The 19,545-nt window shown below is 37.3% G+C and overlaps 1 protein-coding gene across 1 annotated transcript; it reads right to left on the bottom strand.

Annotated features, from left to right (window-relative positions):
• Window positions 1-4,881: 4,881 nt before the first annotated feature.
• LOC140231390 (uncharacterized) lies at window positions 4,882-19,022 on the bottom strand. Its single transcript, XM_072311515.1, has 7 exons — window positions 18,954-19,022; window positions 15,473-15,661; window positions 14,327-14,418; window positions 8,758-8,860; window positions 8,049-8,124; window positions 7,112-7,224; window positions 4,882-5,198 (listed from the first exon to the last, which is right to left on the bottom strand). Exons 1-7 carry the CDS (start codon window positions 19,020-19,022, stop codon window positions 5,067-5,069), a joined length of 774 nt encoding a protein of 257 aa, XP_072167616.1. The 3' UTR covers window positions 4,882-5,066.
• Between the last annotated feature and the right edge of the window lie 523 nt (window positions 19,023-19,545).

Raw genomic sequence — 19,545 nt, 5'->3', positions numbered from 1 at the left:
ATTGTCTCTCACAATTTTCACTTATACACCACGGGGGGAAACATACCGTAGCACATTTCAAGTCTTATCTTTCTCTCTTTTCCATTTTTTTTTTCTTCCCATGCTCGTCAACGAAGCAGCCACACGTGATTCAATACAGTATACATGTAATACATTGGTATTTCCCTCTTAGTTTTACATTTAGGTCATTTAGATCCCTCTAATCTAAACAAAGTTGAAACATATAAATTAGACGCAAGAAAGACTAAAAGGGAGCTAAAAAATCTAAGTGGTTGAAGAAGAGCGATGAAATGTTAAACTTGTGTCATCCGACTCTAAATAGGTCGAGGAATCAACACCAACATTGGTAGAACAATTTAAAACATTTACTGGTAACATTGGTTGCAACATTTTGTAAAAGCATTAAAATGACACACGTTATAGTTCACTGGGTGGTATTTTATGCTATAAAAGATAATTGCGCGCACACACAAAGACGGTGTGTACATGTACATGTATATAGTTTTGCACCTTATTTACCCTGTTTACAAACGACTTTCATCAAGCTGTGCACCATTATTCTCACAACACGAATTTTAAAGGAAGAATACCTTCCATCTTCCCGTTCATCCACAGCATATTTCGTCATGGCTGATTTGTAATATTCGGCGAGTCGTTATAGGTTATGTAGAAAGATATCATAACATTCATCATTAACATAAGGATAATTTTTCCTCGCATGAACTGCCAAAGAAAAGTTAGTGCGACAAAAGACAGATCAATGAACATTTGTGCAGTGCTTGGGAAGAAAACGCCTTTTGCTCTCCCGTCTATTCGTACAAGAGTTGGATCTGATTCAGTTACATGGTATAGCTTGACCCTCGCACGTTACAGACGATACAGTTGGTAGGTCCTTCACGAACCTTTTGATTACAGTATGTACGATGACTGTTTGTTTGTGTGTGTGAGTGCGTGCATGAGTAGGTATTGCTCCCAGAATAGACTGGAAATTATGTTATTTTATTATTTACTCTCATGCAGTTTTGGTCGATTTTCATTGCACTGAAGGCATATTACACTATTCTACATAACAGTTCACCTGCAGCTATTTGGGTATTTCGAATAAAACCTATATTGCATTGTTGTGTTATCCATGCTGTATAATACTTTTCGCATGTGTCCATCGAAGTTCAAGACATTTTAGTTTGGCCAGGATAATCACGCTGGTGAGTTTATCAACAATTCCATGTCTACTACAGTACGCCAAATTTGGTTGACGACGTGTGCAGATTACGATACCATTTTCTGCAGTATGGCGCTAGCATGGCTCAAAGTAACAAAAACAAGCAAACTGAACATGGCGATACCTAACATTCATTCAGTTAGTGCTCTGCTTGACGTCATAATAAACATTACGTCTTGATCTATCATTACAAACTGTACAAGATGAGAACTACATGATACATCCCATGTAGTAACAAAAACTCGAACAGAAGCAAACCTATTAAAGCCGCGCATCTGTCGATCCGTTGATCTGTACTTACATAACGCAATACGTGCAGGCACACGGTCTACACAGATCATTTATCAACCTGATACTGAAAGTTTAAATCACAGAGCAATTATGATAAAAAGTGGACAGATTACTGAACCCTAAACAATCCGAACTCTCCCTTTCAATAACTTTTATTCCTGTCGTACATGATAAATAGATCCCCATGTAAAAATACTAAGACATAGTTTTGCAGCTAATAAAAACATAAAATACTTGCAGGTTGCTATAGAACTGACGCTCTGAAACATACACTAAATCATATTACTAAAAAATGCATTGTAACATGGAAAACTTTGAAAAACTCTCGCACTTACCAACGCTAAAAAATTAAAATTCTATTTCTTTCTAATCTGAGCAAGACTGATCAAAACGGCGTGTTGTTTGTCTGGTTGTAGTGCCTTCATCAATATTACAATCACAGACAAGTAGTTTGAATCTTGATTTACAATTTTTGGACTTTCTTCACATGATAACAACGCCGACATCGCCGAAAACAAAATAAAACCGTCAAAAAGATTCGTAAAAAGGCCAAAACACTTAATATGAACTTGATTTGTACGAGATAAAAAGCAGTCTTAGGCGTAATTCTGTTATAAAATTGCTTTCGTGCTGGAGGCATTGCGATGATCTGTAGTACACGTATTACTACCAATGAACTCAGAAATGGGAGATGAACAGACAGAATACAGACTGAGAATTAATCGAAATTAATCGAAATCAATCTCTCCGTTTCGTGCTATTTTTTAAACAGATTCGCAGTTAGACATCGCCAGTATTGCTAAGAATAAGTCCGTTTCGTGCTATTGTTAAAACAGTTTCACGTTATACATCGCCAGTATCGCTAAGAATAATTCTACATGTATACTTTGTAATCAATCAAACCAAGCATGCCGTGATGACATGATGATCACGAGACGTGATTCTGCAGCATTTATTATGTCAAAACATGGCATGGGCAGGTCATTATTTTTGATGGAATCACCAAGCATGAGATGGTAACGTACAATGAATTATCATGACCTCCAGACAAGTCATATTCCTCCCTGTCGCCTCTATGTTGTCATAACTCATCATTTTCACTCATTGTTCTCATAATTTTCATCGTCCATTCGGCAGTGAATTCGTTAACCGAATACGTCTGTAAACTCATGTACACAAACGGCTTGAATATTCTACAATATTGGAGTTTCAGAATCGAGACTTTCTTGTGAAAGTTTATCCGAACGTTTCAGATGATCCCTCGGGATAGTTACGGTTACCAAGAGACGAGTATTGCACTGAACTAGCAATGTAATGGTGGAGCGATTTTCGCTTGTCAGAGTCATCCGTCAATGGGGGGAAATTCCCTTTCTCTCTCATATGTCTCCTCAGTTTTAACCCGTTGAGGACGAGTCCCGAGTATACTCGGGCAGGTGTCTATGGAAATGCGTGTTGTAGCAAAATCAAACCATCCTCAACGGGTTAAGAATTTCTTCGCACTACTGATTAAGACTAAACGCAGATCAAATATGTTGGTCTGATCGACGCTTCTCTCATCATACCTGTTGCTATACAGAAGAGCACCTCTGAAAAAAATGCTGTTTGCAGCTTGACATGCAAAATGTACAACCAATTTCACATGTTAGCTCACTCCTTGCATTTCTACTGCATGTGAGGTAAACTGCCTAAATATTGTACAACAATCAATTACTGCACATCTTTGTCTTAGTTGTATATACATGTACATTACAGACTGTATACATAAAACTATACTTTATACAATGTGTTGATATCAACTTCCAGCGCGGATACCTTTCACGTTATTTCAGTCCTGTGCGTTACTAAGGCAACAAAATACGGTCAAATGTCATGAAAGTTTTGAGACGGAACTGAAATGATCAGTTAATAAGCGTTAAAAAAAAAATCATTATTATAAATAAAACATCATGAAGTGTCGTAGCGGAAAGACTAAAACCTTCTACAATCTTCACATGATGGGAAGTATACCATAACTAATATGTGCAATACACAGTGAACATGGATATATCTGCACATTGACTAGAAACAACTTCACTGAAAGCGTCACATGCACGAGTATATTTGTTGCCTGCCTGCACGCGTTCATACCATTCCACCTTTCACCTGCTCTAGCATTATGTGTCACTTTCTTCCCGTGATGTTGTTAATATCGATCGTGGATACTTATATTGAGAAGTATATGATACGAACGACGCATTTACGGATATCGAAAATCAAATTCTTTCTCAGATCCACATTATTTTGCGTCATTACACTTGCCCACTATTGATTATCATATCAATGCCCTTATTTTTTTTTTCATCCTGTAAAGTTCATATGGCAGTGCTACAGGCGAGGTGGGCATTTTTTCAGTGTTTATATCCTGAGGTGGATTTATGAGAACACGTGACCTCAAAATACCTAAAGGTAGCTATGACAAGTGAAGACAATGTGTCTGTAATATACGGCAGTGACTTACATAATAACTCTATGTGTTACTGTGTGTTCCTCCACACATTATACTTAGAGACATAATACATCGATCGATTAAAGTCGAAGAGAGACCAAGTCAACAAAATCAACTTGTTCATTGGGGGAAAACAAAATAATGTCCCTGTATGGTTTCTTGCATATAGATTAACTATACAAGACATGACATTCCCGTTTTTCAGTTCAGCTTTACAATGTGTACGTCAAAGATGGAATCATTTGACGTCAAATGGAAGCAATCCTTCGAGTTGTAGTCTTTGAAAAAATAGGAGTCTAACTCACTATGCCATAAAATAAAAAAATATATATATTAGCAGTTTGTAGTCTATAAGGTTTATCATTCAAAGGCCTGTCATGTAATCGTCACTTTCCTCAGAATAATACTCCGTATCACGTGATAAAATGTGACACGGGTGCACTTTGCCTCGCTGACATGACGTCATAAAAGTTACATTGTTATAAAAAAAAAGAAGAAAACACACATAACTGGATGAAGAGGAAGTACTGGAAAGAATTATTCATATTCTCTATTGCTGCACGTGCTACGGAAACTCAACTCAACTCAACCCAACAAAATAATGAATTACACTGAATAAGTTTGGTCAGTGAACTAGCAACTTGGTCTCAGGCATTTTGGTCAAAACCTTAGGTACAAGAATGTATGATGCTAATGTGTAGTCTGTTTTCTGACAGTGTTCAATAAGTTCATAGTACATGAAGGAAGCATGAAAAATTCAGCATGAGCTCTACAAAAACGTCAGTGGATATGCAAATACACATGTATTACTGATGATGATGATGATGATGATGATGGCTTCTCAAACGCCGGCATCCACCTTTGATTGGCGCTCATGGCTCTTGATCTAGAATGTCTCAACTTCCAACTGTTCAGCCAATATATAATGTTACTGGCGCGTTACGACCTTAAAGAACTTGTACAATGTCACGACGACTACTGGCGGAAGGTGGGGAAAAATATATTATAAGACAAAGAAAAAACAATAACAAACAGAACAAAGAGAGCTGGAATGTAGAGGAGTTCTGGTCACGTGGTAGTGGTCCTTGAAGTAGAGTCGTTGAGGAAGAGTTGTCTCATGAGTCTACCCGTGTCCTTGGGACTGGTCACCGTGTAGCTTGTCGTTCTCGGGTCGTGGTAGAGCTCGTAATCGTTGCCACCCTGAGGGGTTGAGGATGAAACGGACAATGCCAAATGGTATTTACACCGATTTCATTTCTTCTGTTGCTGAATGTTTTGTGTTGGGTTTTACCTTTTCTTTTCTTTTATAAAGTGAAATTTTGATATTTGATGAGCTTTGGATAAGTTCATTGTTTATCATTGGAACTGAACTCGGGTAAAGTCTTAGCTTGAATCGCTGTTATGGCTTTAGCGATGGACACGATACACGGATCTGGATCCCTAGGTTAAACAGCGCCCTCTTAAAGGTTTCGTTTTTCTTTTTCTTTTTTCCTTTTTTTGTATGTGACACAATCGCCGTTAGATTTTCTTACTCCTTATACAATATAAAGTCTTCCGTTCACAATTATACGTTAAATGTGTACTTCGTGTCAGATACAAAATTTGATTATCATCCCAGATGTTGCAAGTGGAATACAGTAACGATTTTCTTTGATAAAGGCTATTTTAACTCACGATAGACATGCAGAGTGAGCAATAACAAACGAGATGTTGAATATTCCAGACACACTTCTAATTCAAATTTGGTGGATAATGTTTGACTCGATGGGAACGTTATTTCCCAAATCTCATACATGCAACATATTCATTTTCCATCTCTAAACGAAACTAAATGAGCGACAGCAAAAACGCATCTTGCATGCAAGCTGGGATATTGTATTTATTCGGAACTAATGTAACAGCAAATATAACTATACACAAGCTTAACTTTGAATTGAGAATTTCTGGCTAAAACTATATGGGCAGAGGTGACTCCAAAATAGTGTTATTCACTGCGGGGTGAAGCCCCTGAGTGAATGATATTTTTGAAGGCACCGAGGCCCATATTTTTGACGAGATAATCGAAAGTAGGCAAGGAATATTTGCTTTATGTATTGCCCTGATATATGGATACAAATTTAAACAAAAGAAGGGGAAAATGAGGCGACAAGTCATGTGGTGGCTACCATAATGGAGCGATGAACGAAGCAGGGCTCTATGTCAGAATTGTCTTGAGATGGCACAGTTGCTTTGTTACATCACAGAGTGACAGTATGAAGCAGCGCGAGATGTCAGAATTGCTCTGTGATGTCACAATTACTTTGTTACATTAAAGTAACCGTACGAAGCTGCAGCGCGCGATGTCACATTTCAGAGTACAGTGACCTTACGAAGCAGCGCGCCGTGTCAAGGTTGTGTATGATGTCACAATTACTTTGTTTATTCATAAAGTGACGGTGATGAAGCTACAGCGCGCGATGTCAGTATTGCTTTGTGACGTCACAATTGTTTTGTCACATTTCAGAGTACAGTGACCGTACGAAGCAGCGCGCAGTGTCAGAATTGTGCTATGATGTCACACTTACTATGTTATATTCACAAAGTGACCGTACGAAGCAGCGCGCAATGTCAGTCCATGATGTCACAATTACTTTGTTACATTTCATAAAGTCGACGTGACTGTACAAAGCTGCAGAGCACGATGTCAAAATTGCTTTGTTACATTTTACAGAGTGACCGTAGGAAGCGGCGCGCGATGTCAGAATTGCTTTGTGATGTCACAATAGTTTATGAGATCATGTCACAACTAGAATACCATGGAATGTCAAACTAGCAAACATTCGATTTTGAAAATATATAAAATCACGTAAAGCTCTTTCAGTCAGTCACTAGAGGATTCATTTTTGGTCCAGAATATAAAAGCAAATACCAGTACATTATTTCAGCTTTAAAAAAAAAAGAATTATTATTCCCCGGTCACTAATGCAAAACAACACAAAATGACTGTAAACTCAAGGTAATAGAACCGTCAAATGGACATTCATGCATGGAAAATGATACTTCTGTCGCAAGTCGGTTTCAGAGGGCCATATTATACGTTGGCTAGTGGTTTGACAAGGCAAGGCAAGACTAACCTTGGCTGTCATATCTCCAAAGAAGTAGATCTGTTCGAACTCTGACTCCAGGTGATCCAGGCATGATGTCTTGTCCCAGCCAACCGGAAACACGTCAAAACTCGTCTGACCTCCTGTTAACAGAATAATGAATAGATATGTGAACGTACAATGTCATGGGTGTGTAAGAAACTTTGATCGTACCACTCAGTAACAGCCTTTATCAGTGCGTAAATGTTATGAGGTCTAAAAATAGATCGACGTGTTAAGAATGGCGTTGCACTAAAGAACGGGAACGAAACCCAGCGGCGGATCTAGACGATGGCAAAAAAAAAAAAAAAAACAACAAAAAACCAAAAAACAAACCCAAAACAAAACAAAACAAAACAAAACTTTGTTTTTTTGCTTGTCAACTGATTTGTGGAGAGAAATGGAAGCAAAATATGAAGACTTTTTTTTTTTTTGGCTCGTCATGACCCATAGTCATTGGGTCAACTCCCTCCCCCCCCCCACCCTTAGCAAAAAAGCTACATCCGCCCCTGAAACCTGCAAACATCCAGCAACCATTGGCGATAGTCATGAACAGGAGTTGAGTTCAATCTCTGCCTTGACAAAGTCACTACCAAATGCCTTATGCACACATTAGAATACTTATGGTATACAATATCAAAAGAAGTTACCTAATCAAATTGTAGGGAAACTTTTTTTTTTCTCTTTTTATTTTTTATGCAACCATAAAACAAACAAAACACACAATATAAACAATGTACAAATGTCCAGCCTATAATTTATAGCATTAAAAAGGGTTCAGTAAGCAAGTCACATTAAACTATCTGCCATAATGGAATAACACAAGAAGATGGATGTCTATGAGATATATGAAAATAGAGGATCAACCATTACAAAAGCATGGACCACTTCCTCAAGAAACTTGAAACGGCGATACGAGGTAACCTACCTATACAGAATGCAAGCCCGCTATTTTCAAAGCGTTTCTGTAGTGTGTTCACCATTTTCTCACGAACTTTGTGCGTCTGTGTGAGAGTTGGTACAGAGAGAAAAGAAAGAGCGAGTTAATACAAAGCGTTCTTCAAAATCCTTCATTTACACCTTCTACAACAGTCTTATTATCCCACAATAGCTCCATGTGTAGGAAGGTAATACTAGTAAGAGGTGAAGGCGTACTCATTATATACGGGACTATCCACTTTCTATAAGAGAGTCCACAATTCTATAGGAACTTATGGGTGTAACTAGGGTGGGATTAAGTGGGGTATACTGAGAGCACACTATAGTGGCGACCTGTCTGAATGGCTCCGTGGGAAGGAGAAGGGATAACATATAACACATGGTATACGCAGGTTTGCGAGGTACATTGTATTTCGTAGTGACATGATAATCTTGATATCAAATAAGAAAGGGACTTCCAACATGTGAATATCCCCTCCCCTCCCCCCCCCAAAAAAAAAGAAGGATCCTTAAATCGAGCTGTGATACAAATGAAAGTTGAATGTTTCTGTAACTTTTACAGCGCCAAAATCGTGCATAATCTAGGCTAACGTGCATACATCATGGTGATAAGAAAGATAACTTTTATATAACATTAAAGGGTACACATCTTTAGGGAGTATACAGGTGGATTCCATTAATTCAAAGCGATGACACACCTTGTCGTATTCGCAGAAAATTCTCCTGTCCTCGAAAGTCAGATTACATCTACCCATTGGTGCAATGTTGATCATTCCTTTCCTGTATTCTACGAAGCAACCCCTGTCGCATGAAAAGAGAATGTATATCAGTACAGAATCTTTTTAAAAAGACAGATACATACAACAGATATATAAATATAGGCCTAGATAAAGAGATGTATATGAGATATACGACAAGACTGACTATGTAGATGAAGATTAAGCAGGTGGATCAATGGGAACACTTTCGGAAAGGGGAAAAACGTGTTTGGAATTCAAATCGTATGGAATAATGTTCATGTGCACTGACAATTGAATACACGTTATTCTGATTTAGCCTGGGACACTTAGTAAGGTATCGCGATAAAACGTTTGGAAAACAATCTACTTTTCTTCTTCTTTTTTTTTAAACATGCTCTACGATATGTGAAAGGAAGGTATATTACATAATTTGATAACGCTAGAAACCCGAAACGGGTTATTGCGCAACACATCCGCTCCACACCAAGAAACTCCTAAACAACACTATCGTTATACGATCTGACCTGCAAACGAACCATCATTAGCTTTATGCTATCATTGTTCCTGGTATATTGGATAAAGGTGCAATCACACATCGCCGGTTTAGACGGCGGTTCATGGCGGTTCAGCAAATCGCCGTGCTCCGCCAAAGACCGTGTTTACACCGTACACAAACCGTGGTCATCCGTCACTCATCCGCCATGAACCGCGAGAACCGCGGGGAACCGCGGGGAACCGCCAGAAAAATTAAACATGTTTAATTTTTCGTGGCGGTCTTGGCGGTTTGAAATGGACCGTGTTCACATCGCCGTTCATCGTGTAAAGAACGGCATCCTCCGTGTTTGCACCTCAAGATCCGTGATAATACCGTGTTAACACCGCCATAATTTTCAAGCGAAAAGAAACAATGAACTTAAAAGAGAATAATGGCTCCGGCGACACTTTGCGGCGGAGCAATAAGAATGGAAAAAAAAAAAGCAAAAATGAACCCATAATTCAAGATCGGGTAAATATATTGAATGTTATAGTTTCCTTATACTTCTTTAACACATAGTATTATACAGTAACAAATAAAGTTTGATGTTCAAAAAGTTGTTAGGTATGTTGAATTACCTTATTTGCATCAAAACCATCATTTTCATTAACTGGTAACTTCATAATTTTACTTAAGCTTATAAATAACAGCTTTTAAGATGGCCAGCCACGTGAACGTGATGAGTTATACACAGAAGACTTATGTAAATATGTTATGTTGATACAGATAAAAATATTATGTTGAAACTTAAGAGAGTAGAGGGATGTGCAATGTTGAAAATTGAAAAAAAAGACACCATTATTATGTTACGTGAACCTGTAAGTAAAGAGGAAACTATGCACACTATATACTGTATATGCTTGTTTGATAATGTATAATATACATAAATGTCTTTTTATTGACTGTTGTTAAAGGTATTATTATTATTATTATATTATCATCATTGCCGCTCTAATAAAGCGCATATACCTTTGGCAAGGTCTTATATGCGCTTTAGAGGGGGAACAAAAGATAAACAGGAAAAGGTAATTCCAGAAACAGCAACATGCTCCTCTAATCATCATCTACAAACACTATGTTACTATTTTATCAGATAAGTTTTTAAAAACATTTTGGACTTATTGATGGAACTTGCATGTTTTCTCTCTTGGACTGCTGTTCCACAGTCCTGGAGCGGCGTAAACTACGTTTGCCATAGTAGTTTGTTGTAATGGATCGAGGGTATCACATACAGATTCCCCTTACGATTTAGGAACTCTCATAGGCTCATATTTCACAAGGAGCACTGAAAGGTAAGAAGGAGCAATTTTGTGAAAACATGGATAAACAAGCAACAAGATCTTAAATTCAATACGCGAAATAACTATGTGAACACTAAAAGGGGTTAATGAAAAAGAGAGATGTTGAAACAAGCAAGTACTCGTACGTCACTTGATGAATAAACCTGCAAATGAACAGGAAACTTCGGAAACTATGTTGGATTCTGCTTTGATATGCATGTCTTTTAATGACAGTTAATACAGATATTTTGAAAATCAAAAGAGAAAGAGAGAAAGCACGTTGAAACTTGAAGATAATTGCTTGTTGCATCACTAATATCAATCTGTAAAACATAGGGGGCTACAACGATTCATAATTTCTTTAAAATTGCGTTTACCTAACAAAGCAAAACGCTCCTTGTTGAAACCCATTGAGGACAAGTGAAAGGGCTCTGATTGCATCCAAATACACGGGCTTGGTATGGACTCCTCCACCTTTCGGGGAGATCCGCGTTACTACCGCGTCAATCCGCGTTTGCTCCGTGTTCAGATCGTGTTGAGAACGTAGTCAAAGTGCTTTCCGCCATCATTGGGACACGGTTCACGGCGGTTTGAGAACCGCCATGAACCGCCATCTAAACAGGCGATGTGTGATCGCACCTTAAGTGAAGTTCACCTTCAAATATAGTAATCTAAACTTTATGAGAGACAAAGAGACACACGCATTGTATTAGGAAATACTGGTGCAACACATCATAAATCAATCCCTGAGTAGTTGCATCCAGTGCCTTGACGGTCTCTACAAATCACTCTGTCTACTCCTGAGGTCTATTGGTTACAATATTGCAGTTACTATGGTAACAACTTTTGAAACTAATCAGATGTTAGTATTACAGACCTTGCGGTCGTTAACGCAGTTGTTGCAACATTCACATTACGCGTAAATATGAAACGGGTCCCTACAGATATAATACAATTTGTATTGTGTACGTAAATTTTTTAGCAAAGTTTAACATGGAATGATCCTTCTTTCTATCACAAAAAACCCAAAATAATAAGAACCTCCTTTAAGAAGGATTTGAAAAAAAAAATACAGCTTATTTGATTTATGATGATGAAAAGGATTATCACATTTTATCTGAGTGCTATCACAGCATGGAACAAATGCCGTCATTGTAATGTCATTTAGCGATTTTGAAATATTCTTCACCATTTTCTTGTTTTGTTTTTTTTTTCCAATAATCTTCTTGTGAGTTTGCTGAAAAATCTGTAGTCATTTTCTACAGTTGTTTCACGATGTAAACATTCTTGTTCTCGTTTTCACTCTGGATGTACATTATTGTACATACTCCAACCAAACAATGAGCCTTCCCTTCTCCCTCCTGTACACTTTTTTTTGTCTTTTATCGCCGAAGACGATACATCCACAAACACTTAAAATTGTAAATGTTTGTAGAACAAACACTCACAATTCACGCGCACATCACACATGCAAATCGTGCATGGATACTCATGCTTTGGTATTGCATTTACATGGACGTCATCTGTCCTCAACACGATTTCGTGTAATAACAATAGTTCATAGTTTGTAAAGAGTGTGGCTGATCTTTAGACTTGACAATCAAAATTAATGTTTTGAGCAGCTGGGGCACAGCGCCAGTGTTAACCAGTTATACTTAGGTGGTAGAAGCACGTATGTAATTTACTGAAGAGGGTCTACCGGTCTGCTTATACATTGCCTTGAATTCAAGTGGGGGCAGCGACTTGAACTTGAACTTTGAACTTGAACTTTATTCTATTTCATATAAAAACATATAATTTGTACAATAAACTGAGGACAGTAAACGAGTACATGAACATGCATACGTAACATAATAACAACTATAAATGAAACATGGAAGCTACAAAAGACCGGAGTCTTGTCAGGGTAGTTCCCAACAGACAGAATAATAGGAAATAATATTGCATTACGATCAAGACATAGGACAGGTGAAAGTATTACAAAAAACAAAAACAAAAAACAAACAGACAAACATACACAAAAAATATATTATAATTGATGAAATTATAGTGTTTAGTCATATCACCCCTAGAAAATAAAAACCATAAAATTATCTATAACCATAGTGTATTTCATAATAACAAATCTAACTTTCTAACAAGTGTCTTTTCAGATTTTTCTTAAAAATATTTGTAGTTGGAGAATTTATAACTGTATCTGGTAAAGAATTCCACAATGAGGGTCCAGTGTGTCTAAGTGTGTGCATTGCATACATCTTATCTACCTTAAATAAATGATATTTATTACTACTGCGAGTATTATAACTATGAATTTGATAATTAGACTTAAACATACCAGAAATCATCTCAGGTAGCAAATTCGTTTTATGCTTGAACATATACATAAGAATATTAAACTTATTCAATTGATATATATTCAAAACATTCATTTTCAGAAACAGAGGGATTGACGGCGCTTTATAATGCGAGTTTGTACAGAGTCGAATTGCTCTTTTTTGAAGGATAAAAGTGTCGTGTAAATTTGATTGAGGAGTATTCGCCCATACAGCATTACAATAATTCAAATGAGATAAGATCAAACTGTTATATAACAAAATCAAAACCTTTGCAGGTAAAATACCTTTTAACCTATTAATTACTCCAATATTTCTCAAAATTTTTTTATTCATCATAGTTATATGTTTTTTCCAGTTCAAATTACAATCAATATAAACCCCTAAAAATTGTGTATATTCTACTCGAGATAATTTTACATCATTCATTTTTACATCATAAAATTCCAATTCTGGAATCTTTTTCCTACCTTTAAAAAAATACATATAATTTGATTTTTCAATATTAACAATTAATCTGTTGTCACAAAATCACTTTGACAATTTGAATAACTCATTATTCAAATTATCTATCAACACATTCAAGTCAGAATGAGAAATCAATAAAGTAGAATCATCAGCATATAAAATAAATTTAACCACACGTGAAATATTACACATATCATTAATGAATATCAAAAATAACAATGGACCTAATATGGAACCCTGGGGGACTCCACGTAAAATATCACATGTATCCGATAAAGTATCTTTATATAATGTAACTTGTGTCCGATTGTTCAAATAACTTCTAAACCACTTTAATGAATGACCTCTAATACCATAACAATCAAGCTTTTTCATCAATATTTCATGATTTATCAGATCAAAAGCTTTAGACAAATCAAGAAAAACTCCAATAACATACAGATTATCATTTAACGCAGTAAGAATACTATCTTGCAGATCTACAAGAGCCATTTCAGTTGAAAAATTAGAGCGAAATCCATATTGAGAATTACATAAAATATTGTTGTATGACAAAAATACATGCAAACGGTTATATACAATCTTTTCAAGAATTTTTGAAAAAAAAATATATTATAGATTGTGTAATGCTTGTAAGCGTTTATTCAATCCCAGCACTTATCAATTTTCTGGAATCACAACTTTGTGTGAGTGAATCCGTAATAACATTATGGTGAACACCTGCTAAACAGGTCCAATGTGTTCATCGATGCCTCAAGTTTTTACCGTCATGTTAAACACAAGCAAACAAACATAAAAATGTGACCAGACAACAACAACAACCACAACAACAACAACAACAACAAAACACAAGCAAACCTTGCTTTACAATTAGTGTATATATCTTTCACAGTACATGGAAATAAACCCACCTCTTTACTGGTAGCTGGATATCCGCTAAGTAGTGCAGAACAAAGTTGATGACTTCTTGTAACTTGGCTTCTCCCATCTCCTCCGATATATTCTGTATGTACAGTATATAAATACAAAAGTAAAATGATCTTGTGAAATGCTTATCCTAATTTGACAGGCTGTCTTCACTGATGATCATCATTTACATTTACAGTTCTATAGTTAGCGTCTGTTTATTTGGCAGTTACGCCTTAATAAAAGTCGAAAATCCTATACTGGTCCTCAACCGACAAGAAACATTTCAGTATAAACACTACAAATAATTTACCGGAAATGCCATTTCCTCAACCGTGACAGACATAACATAGTGTGAATGAAATGCAAATAAAACCAGACAGATTATGTAGGCAAGCCGCCATTTCATGTCCTGAATTGTAAAAGCTATATATAGAAAAAGCGTGTTATTCTAATTATCTTAATCTTTTCATGTGAAGCTGTTTCTTGGAAACGTTCGTCCTATCCAAGGCTCGCCTGGTATCTTCGTCACAGTCACGTGCTATAAACATCGTTATTCATTGTTTGCCATGCACAGAGTTACAAATTGGAAGTGATTGAAAACTCTACACGATGCTGAAGTTTGTACACTCAGAGTCACCCGTAACAACTTGTCTAATCATTTGCTGCATGATCAGCACTCACGAAAAATTATTCGTCACATCAAGTGAATTCAGCTCACAAAGACACACATTTTGGGAGAATCATCATCAGATTTTCTTTGTTTTAAAACGTATTTACCTCGGTATCTATACAAACAGCACGCCACTTATACAATGTAAAACACAAGCCCTTTTCCGGCTATATGCATATTCAAAGTAGTTTACTGTATATCACTGTTATAGACAGGTTTTATATTGTATTGTTGGAAATCGAGAAACACTATCGTATCACGTATAGTTTGCATACTGAAAATCATCACGAGGCCAAATCAAACGATGGTTATACCGTGCAGTTGGATTTGAGAGACATGGGGGATGTAAGAATGACCATTGTGGAAATTCTAAGGAAATCTCTTCAGTAAGTCACGTTTTTCTAGTTCTTGATTTGATTAGACCGATGGGCAATATACAAAGACAACAGGCCGCGACCTTCGTTGGCGCATCACTGACCTTTTCAGCAATCACGTCCCCATTTCGGTAGGCCACTGCGCCGTTCTCAACGAACACGTAGTCGAATCTCTGGATGAGTTCGTGCCCGAGTTGGCGCTCGGCGCTCTTGAGGTCGGAGCCCGTGATCAGGCCGATAGGACACTGCTTCTGGAGCTCGATCAGGAGCTCGCGCATCTCCGCGTCTATTTTCTGGGAAGAGATAAATTCAGAACAGTAACAACAACAAAAATAAACAAACAAACAAACAGCAAACAAACACACACACACACACCAAAACCAAAACAATAGCACAGAAACTAACGTGTGACGAAAAAGAAAAACATCGCCACTAAAATGAGCAAGCAATAGCAAACATAAGGCCATATTTTTCGACAATAGTCATAAACTTCGATTATTCACAGACCTACAGCACATGTGAGATGTCACAACCGTCGTGCTGTACACACACACACACACACACACACATACGTACATACATACATAATGAACACAGGAAGGGAAAACATCTTTTGAGCTTTAATACGGGTGCATCTTATATACAGGACCAAAGTATCATTCAATTGGATGAAATCACTCATCTTAACTTTGCATGTCTTATTTCTCTATAGTATCTAGTTTGCGAAAAAAAAAAACCTAAGGAACTGTTGATTTGAAGAGACCCCCCCCCCCCCCGGTCAAATTGTGATTGACATAAATTGTGATTGACGTAAACAAAGACTCCAAGAACTTCACTTAATCTGCAATTATCTGAATATTCTGTAAAACCAACAATTTTCGAGTGCATGAAACTTTCGCGAATTTCTCTAAAAGGGAGCCAATTTAAGATTCGCGTAAGTAAAATGCACGCGATTTCAAGTGTTCTTGTCAACAGAATGCATTGAATGTCAGTGACAATTTTTCTGGTTTTACAATACATACTTTCGTCTGCCTTTGCTACAACGTGCTGGATGGTAGCAGTGGCTATCTATAATTGACAACGCCGCTGAATATAAAAAAAAAAAAATCATACAACATGTATGCACATACATGTACATTGTTCAGGCACGCAAACATGAATGCAGACAAGCATACATCGAATGCAAACAATATTTCGTCATATATGGCAAAATATGGAACTGTCAAACGAAATTAATGCAACAATTTGCATTTTCAATCGTGATCTTTAAGCTAGCGGTTTATGGTAAAAACTTCGGAAAATTTCGCCTAAAAAATGCTAACCCACACAGGCCTACATTGTATATACAATCAAAGTAAAATCCCTGATGAAGATACGAAAAATCATGGATAAAAACCCACATATTATTGTATTTACGATAACACTACTAAAAGTGATTGAATTATGAAAGACTGTTGATAATAAATACAAAATAATATAAATATATAAATATATAAATATAAATACCTAGTAGTATGCAGAGGGAGGAGGATTGTAAAATGCCACATCAACACTTAAAAAAAAATGTGGCGTCATTTCCTTCTTGCTCTTTATCATAATACACATAAAACATGACAAAATATCAAACCTATCGCCATCTTAAAAGCAGCGAAAATGTTGGTGGGGAAAACATCTTTGTTCTAAATACATAACATAGTACTTGTCTCGTCAAAACATGTACGTCACTGATGGGTATACGAGTAGACTGTCTTGTAACAGGGACCCTAGGGTCCATGGTACAATGCATTTCCTGCGAGTTTAATACTACAGTGTGTATTTTACCATGGAGCTTGGTAGCTCCATGGTATTACGAAGAATGACAGGTTGGGTACGTGTGAAGGTCGTCAGAATGTCACGGAAGCTTTTTCCAGCGCCCTGATGACGTAGTGACACACCCACTATTTTGCCCCCAACATCAGCCAATCAGCGTCCCGCACACTCAACAGCCCGTAACCGAGATTGCGCCTTGTCGCACGCTCTCTCTGTGGCTTTTGTAAACTAATCCGGTGTTGTCAGTATTTCCGTGTCCAGAAAATTCCAATGCCTACACAGTATACGTCAACAGCAAGTTTGAAAGCAACATATAATATGCTTGGAATGTCCTGAAATCTGCAAAAGCAAAACGTATTGGAGCTCTTCCGAGTTCGTCTCAAAATATCACGCTCTTTGGTTTCTCCTGTCTGTTTTCCAGAATGATAAAAACAATTTAGTTAATTCTTATGATAGTTTAATATGATGATTAGTGTGTGCTGCTGATGAAAATCAAATCACCGTTTTTGCAACAACATTGAGCCACCCCACATCCTACATGAAGGCCCGAGGCCAGGCACATCTCACCCGATATACCAAGCACCTGCATCACACGGAGGATTTTTATAATACTTGTACAAGTATGTTTTGTATGTTTTTCCGTTCTTGCTGTGTACTATTCATTGAATATCATTTTGAATTACATGGTCATTCGGAAAAGTCGTCACTCAGATGAAGCAGGTTCTATGCGTGTCAATCAAGCAATACCAAAATAAACTTGTGCAGCATCTGTTGCTTATAAGCACCATGTACACTGTCATCCTTCATGACATAAGCAGTATAAATTTACGAGGAGGAAGTCTCCTGCGGAGTCCTCCTGTCTTATGGAGGAAAGGAATTTGCCTCCTGTGTTTGCATTGTGACGTCTACGATGCACATAATCAGGATTTCCTCTGTTTGTGTTTATGTTTCAATTTGTAATGAGGCAGGGAAGGTTGAATTTGAATCAAGACTTGAAGATGTATAATGACATTAAATATTAAGATAAGCAGGAAGAGATGAGGCATATACACTATATTGTAAAGAAGGGAGCTTTGGATGTTAGAGAAGGGAGCACTACTAATCCGTATAGCGCACAGGAAAAACAAAAGAAAGAGATGAAAAACAAGGATGCAGCTGGCCAAGCTTCTGTGGAAAATTACTCCCCATCTCACACACATTAAACATTCCTAGTACACACACATACACACACATTCTCCCGATTTGATAGTCACTGTCTGCGGTGGTGAAATTGAATCCATAAATCATGGTACGGTACGCGGGATAGGAAGCAGATGTTCACTTTGTAAACATGATAATTTCCTGTCACGTACAATATTATGATATTATTTTGGTCAAATTCAATGACAATCTCAAATTAATACCAATCTTCACGATTATATGTCTGGGTTTCCTGCGATCATGCGCCGGTATCAGTCAAAAAGATTTGTTGTTGTTGTTGTAAAGGATGAGATATTCAGGCACCTTAGTAATTTTATAGGCATATAAGTTGACGGATTGTGCAATCATTTTCAGAGCTAGATGTTTAAAACGATTGTGAATGCTACATAGGCTACCTAGTGGAACAAGAAATAGAACATAATTTAATGATTTGGTAATCAACTGACATTCATCATTAAATAACATTTGCACGGGTTCATGGTGATCCTGATTCATGGCCTGTGGCAAATTTCATCTAGTCTATCTCTTAACTATGTCTGTATTTATATACGTTACAACTTATAATTTTATTCTCACCTTGCGTACTTGAGTGATAGTACCATCCATGTCGAAGAGACATATTTTCTTCAGACTTCTCCTTCCCATAGTCATTTATCTATTTATATGAATCCTTAAAAAAAAGAGAGAACCTCTCTGGACTTATGGTAGATACGGAAGAGCAGTAGTAGCTAGGTGTGGGCAACAATTCGTGGAAGACCTCGGCAAAACTGGAGACGAGATAGATTATGTGTTCGAATTTTCCACAATTCCTCCACCGCTTTGCCTCAAGGCTGCCAGTGAAACGCGAAGGGACGAGTTGCCGTACCGATCGCGGCAGAGCTCTGAAAATTCCGCGTCCACAGAGTACACTATTCCAGTGCCTTCAGTCGCGGCGAATATCGGCAAATTTTCTGGTCATATCAGACGGTGAAACGAAATACTTGGCCTTAGATCAGTATCACAGGAGTAATTATAATGGATCCATAGAAGAAATACATAGTTTGATGCACTTTTACATCACTGTCTCCCCGACTTTACCAGCAATGGTTGCTTTCCTTGGTCTCCACACGCCACCAGCAGCCAGTCGAATGCCTCGGCGTGAAGGCTCATTTCCCGAGAGGCGAAATCA

Source organism: Diadema setosum, chromosome 8, assembly GCF_964275005.1.
Source record: "Diadema setosum chromosome 8, eeDiaSeto1, whole genome shotgun sequence".
Lineage (NCBI taxonomy): Eukaryota > Metazoa > Echinodermata > Echinoidea > Diadematoida > Diadematidae > Diadema > Diadema setosum.
Note: the sequence above shows the minus strand (reverse complement) of the source record. Positions and strands in the feature narration are given on the sequence as shown.

Coding starts and splice junctions, on each gene's coding strand:
- LOC140231390 (XM_072311515.1), bottom strand. CDS start 19,022: ATGGGAAGGAGAAGTCTGAAGAAAATATGTCTCTTCGACATGGATGGT. Junction 8,861..14,326: donor ATCCAGCTACCAGTAAAGAG/GTGGGTTTATTT, acceptor TTCATGCGACAG/GGGTTGCTTCGTAGAATACA. Junction 7,225..8,048: donor CGGGCTTGCATTCTGTATAG/GTAGGTTACCTC, acceptor TTCTGTTAACAG/GAGGTCAGACGAGTTTTGAC.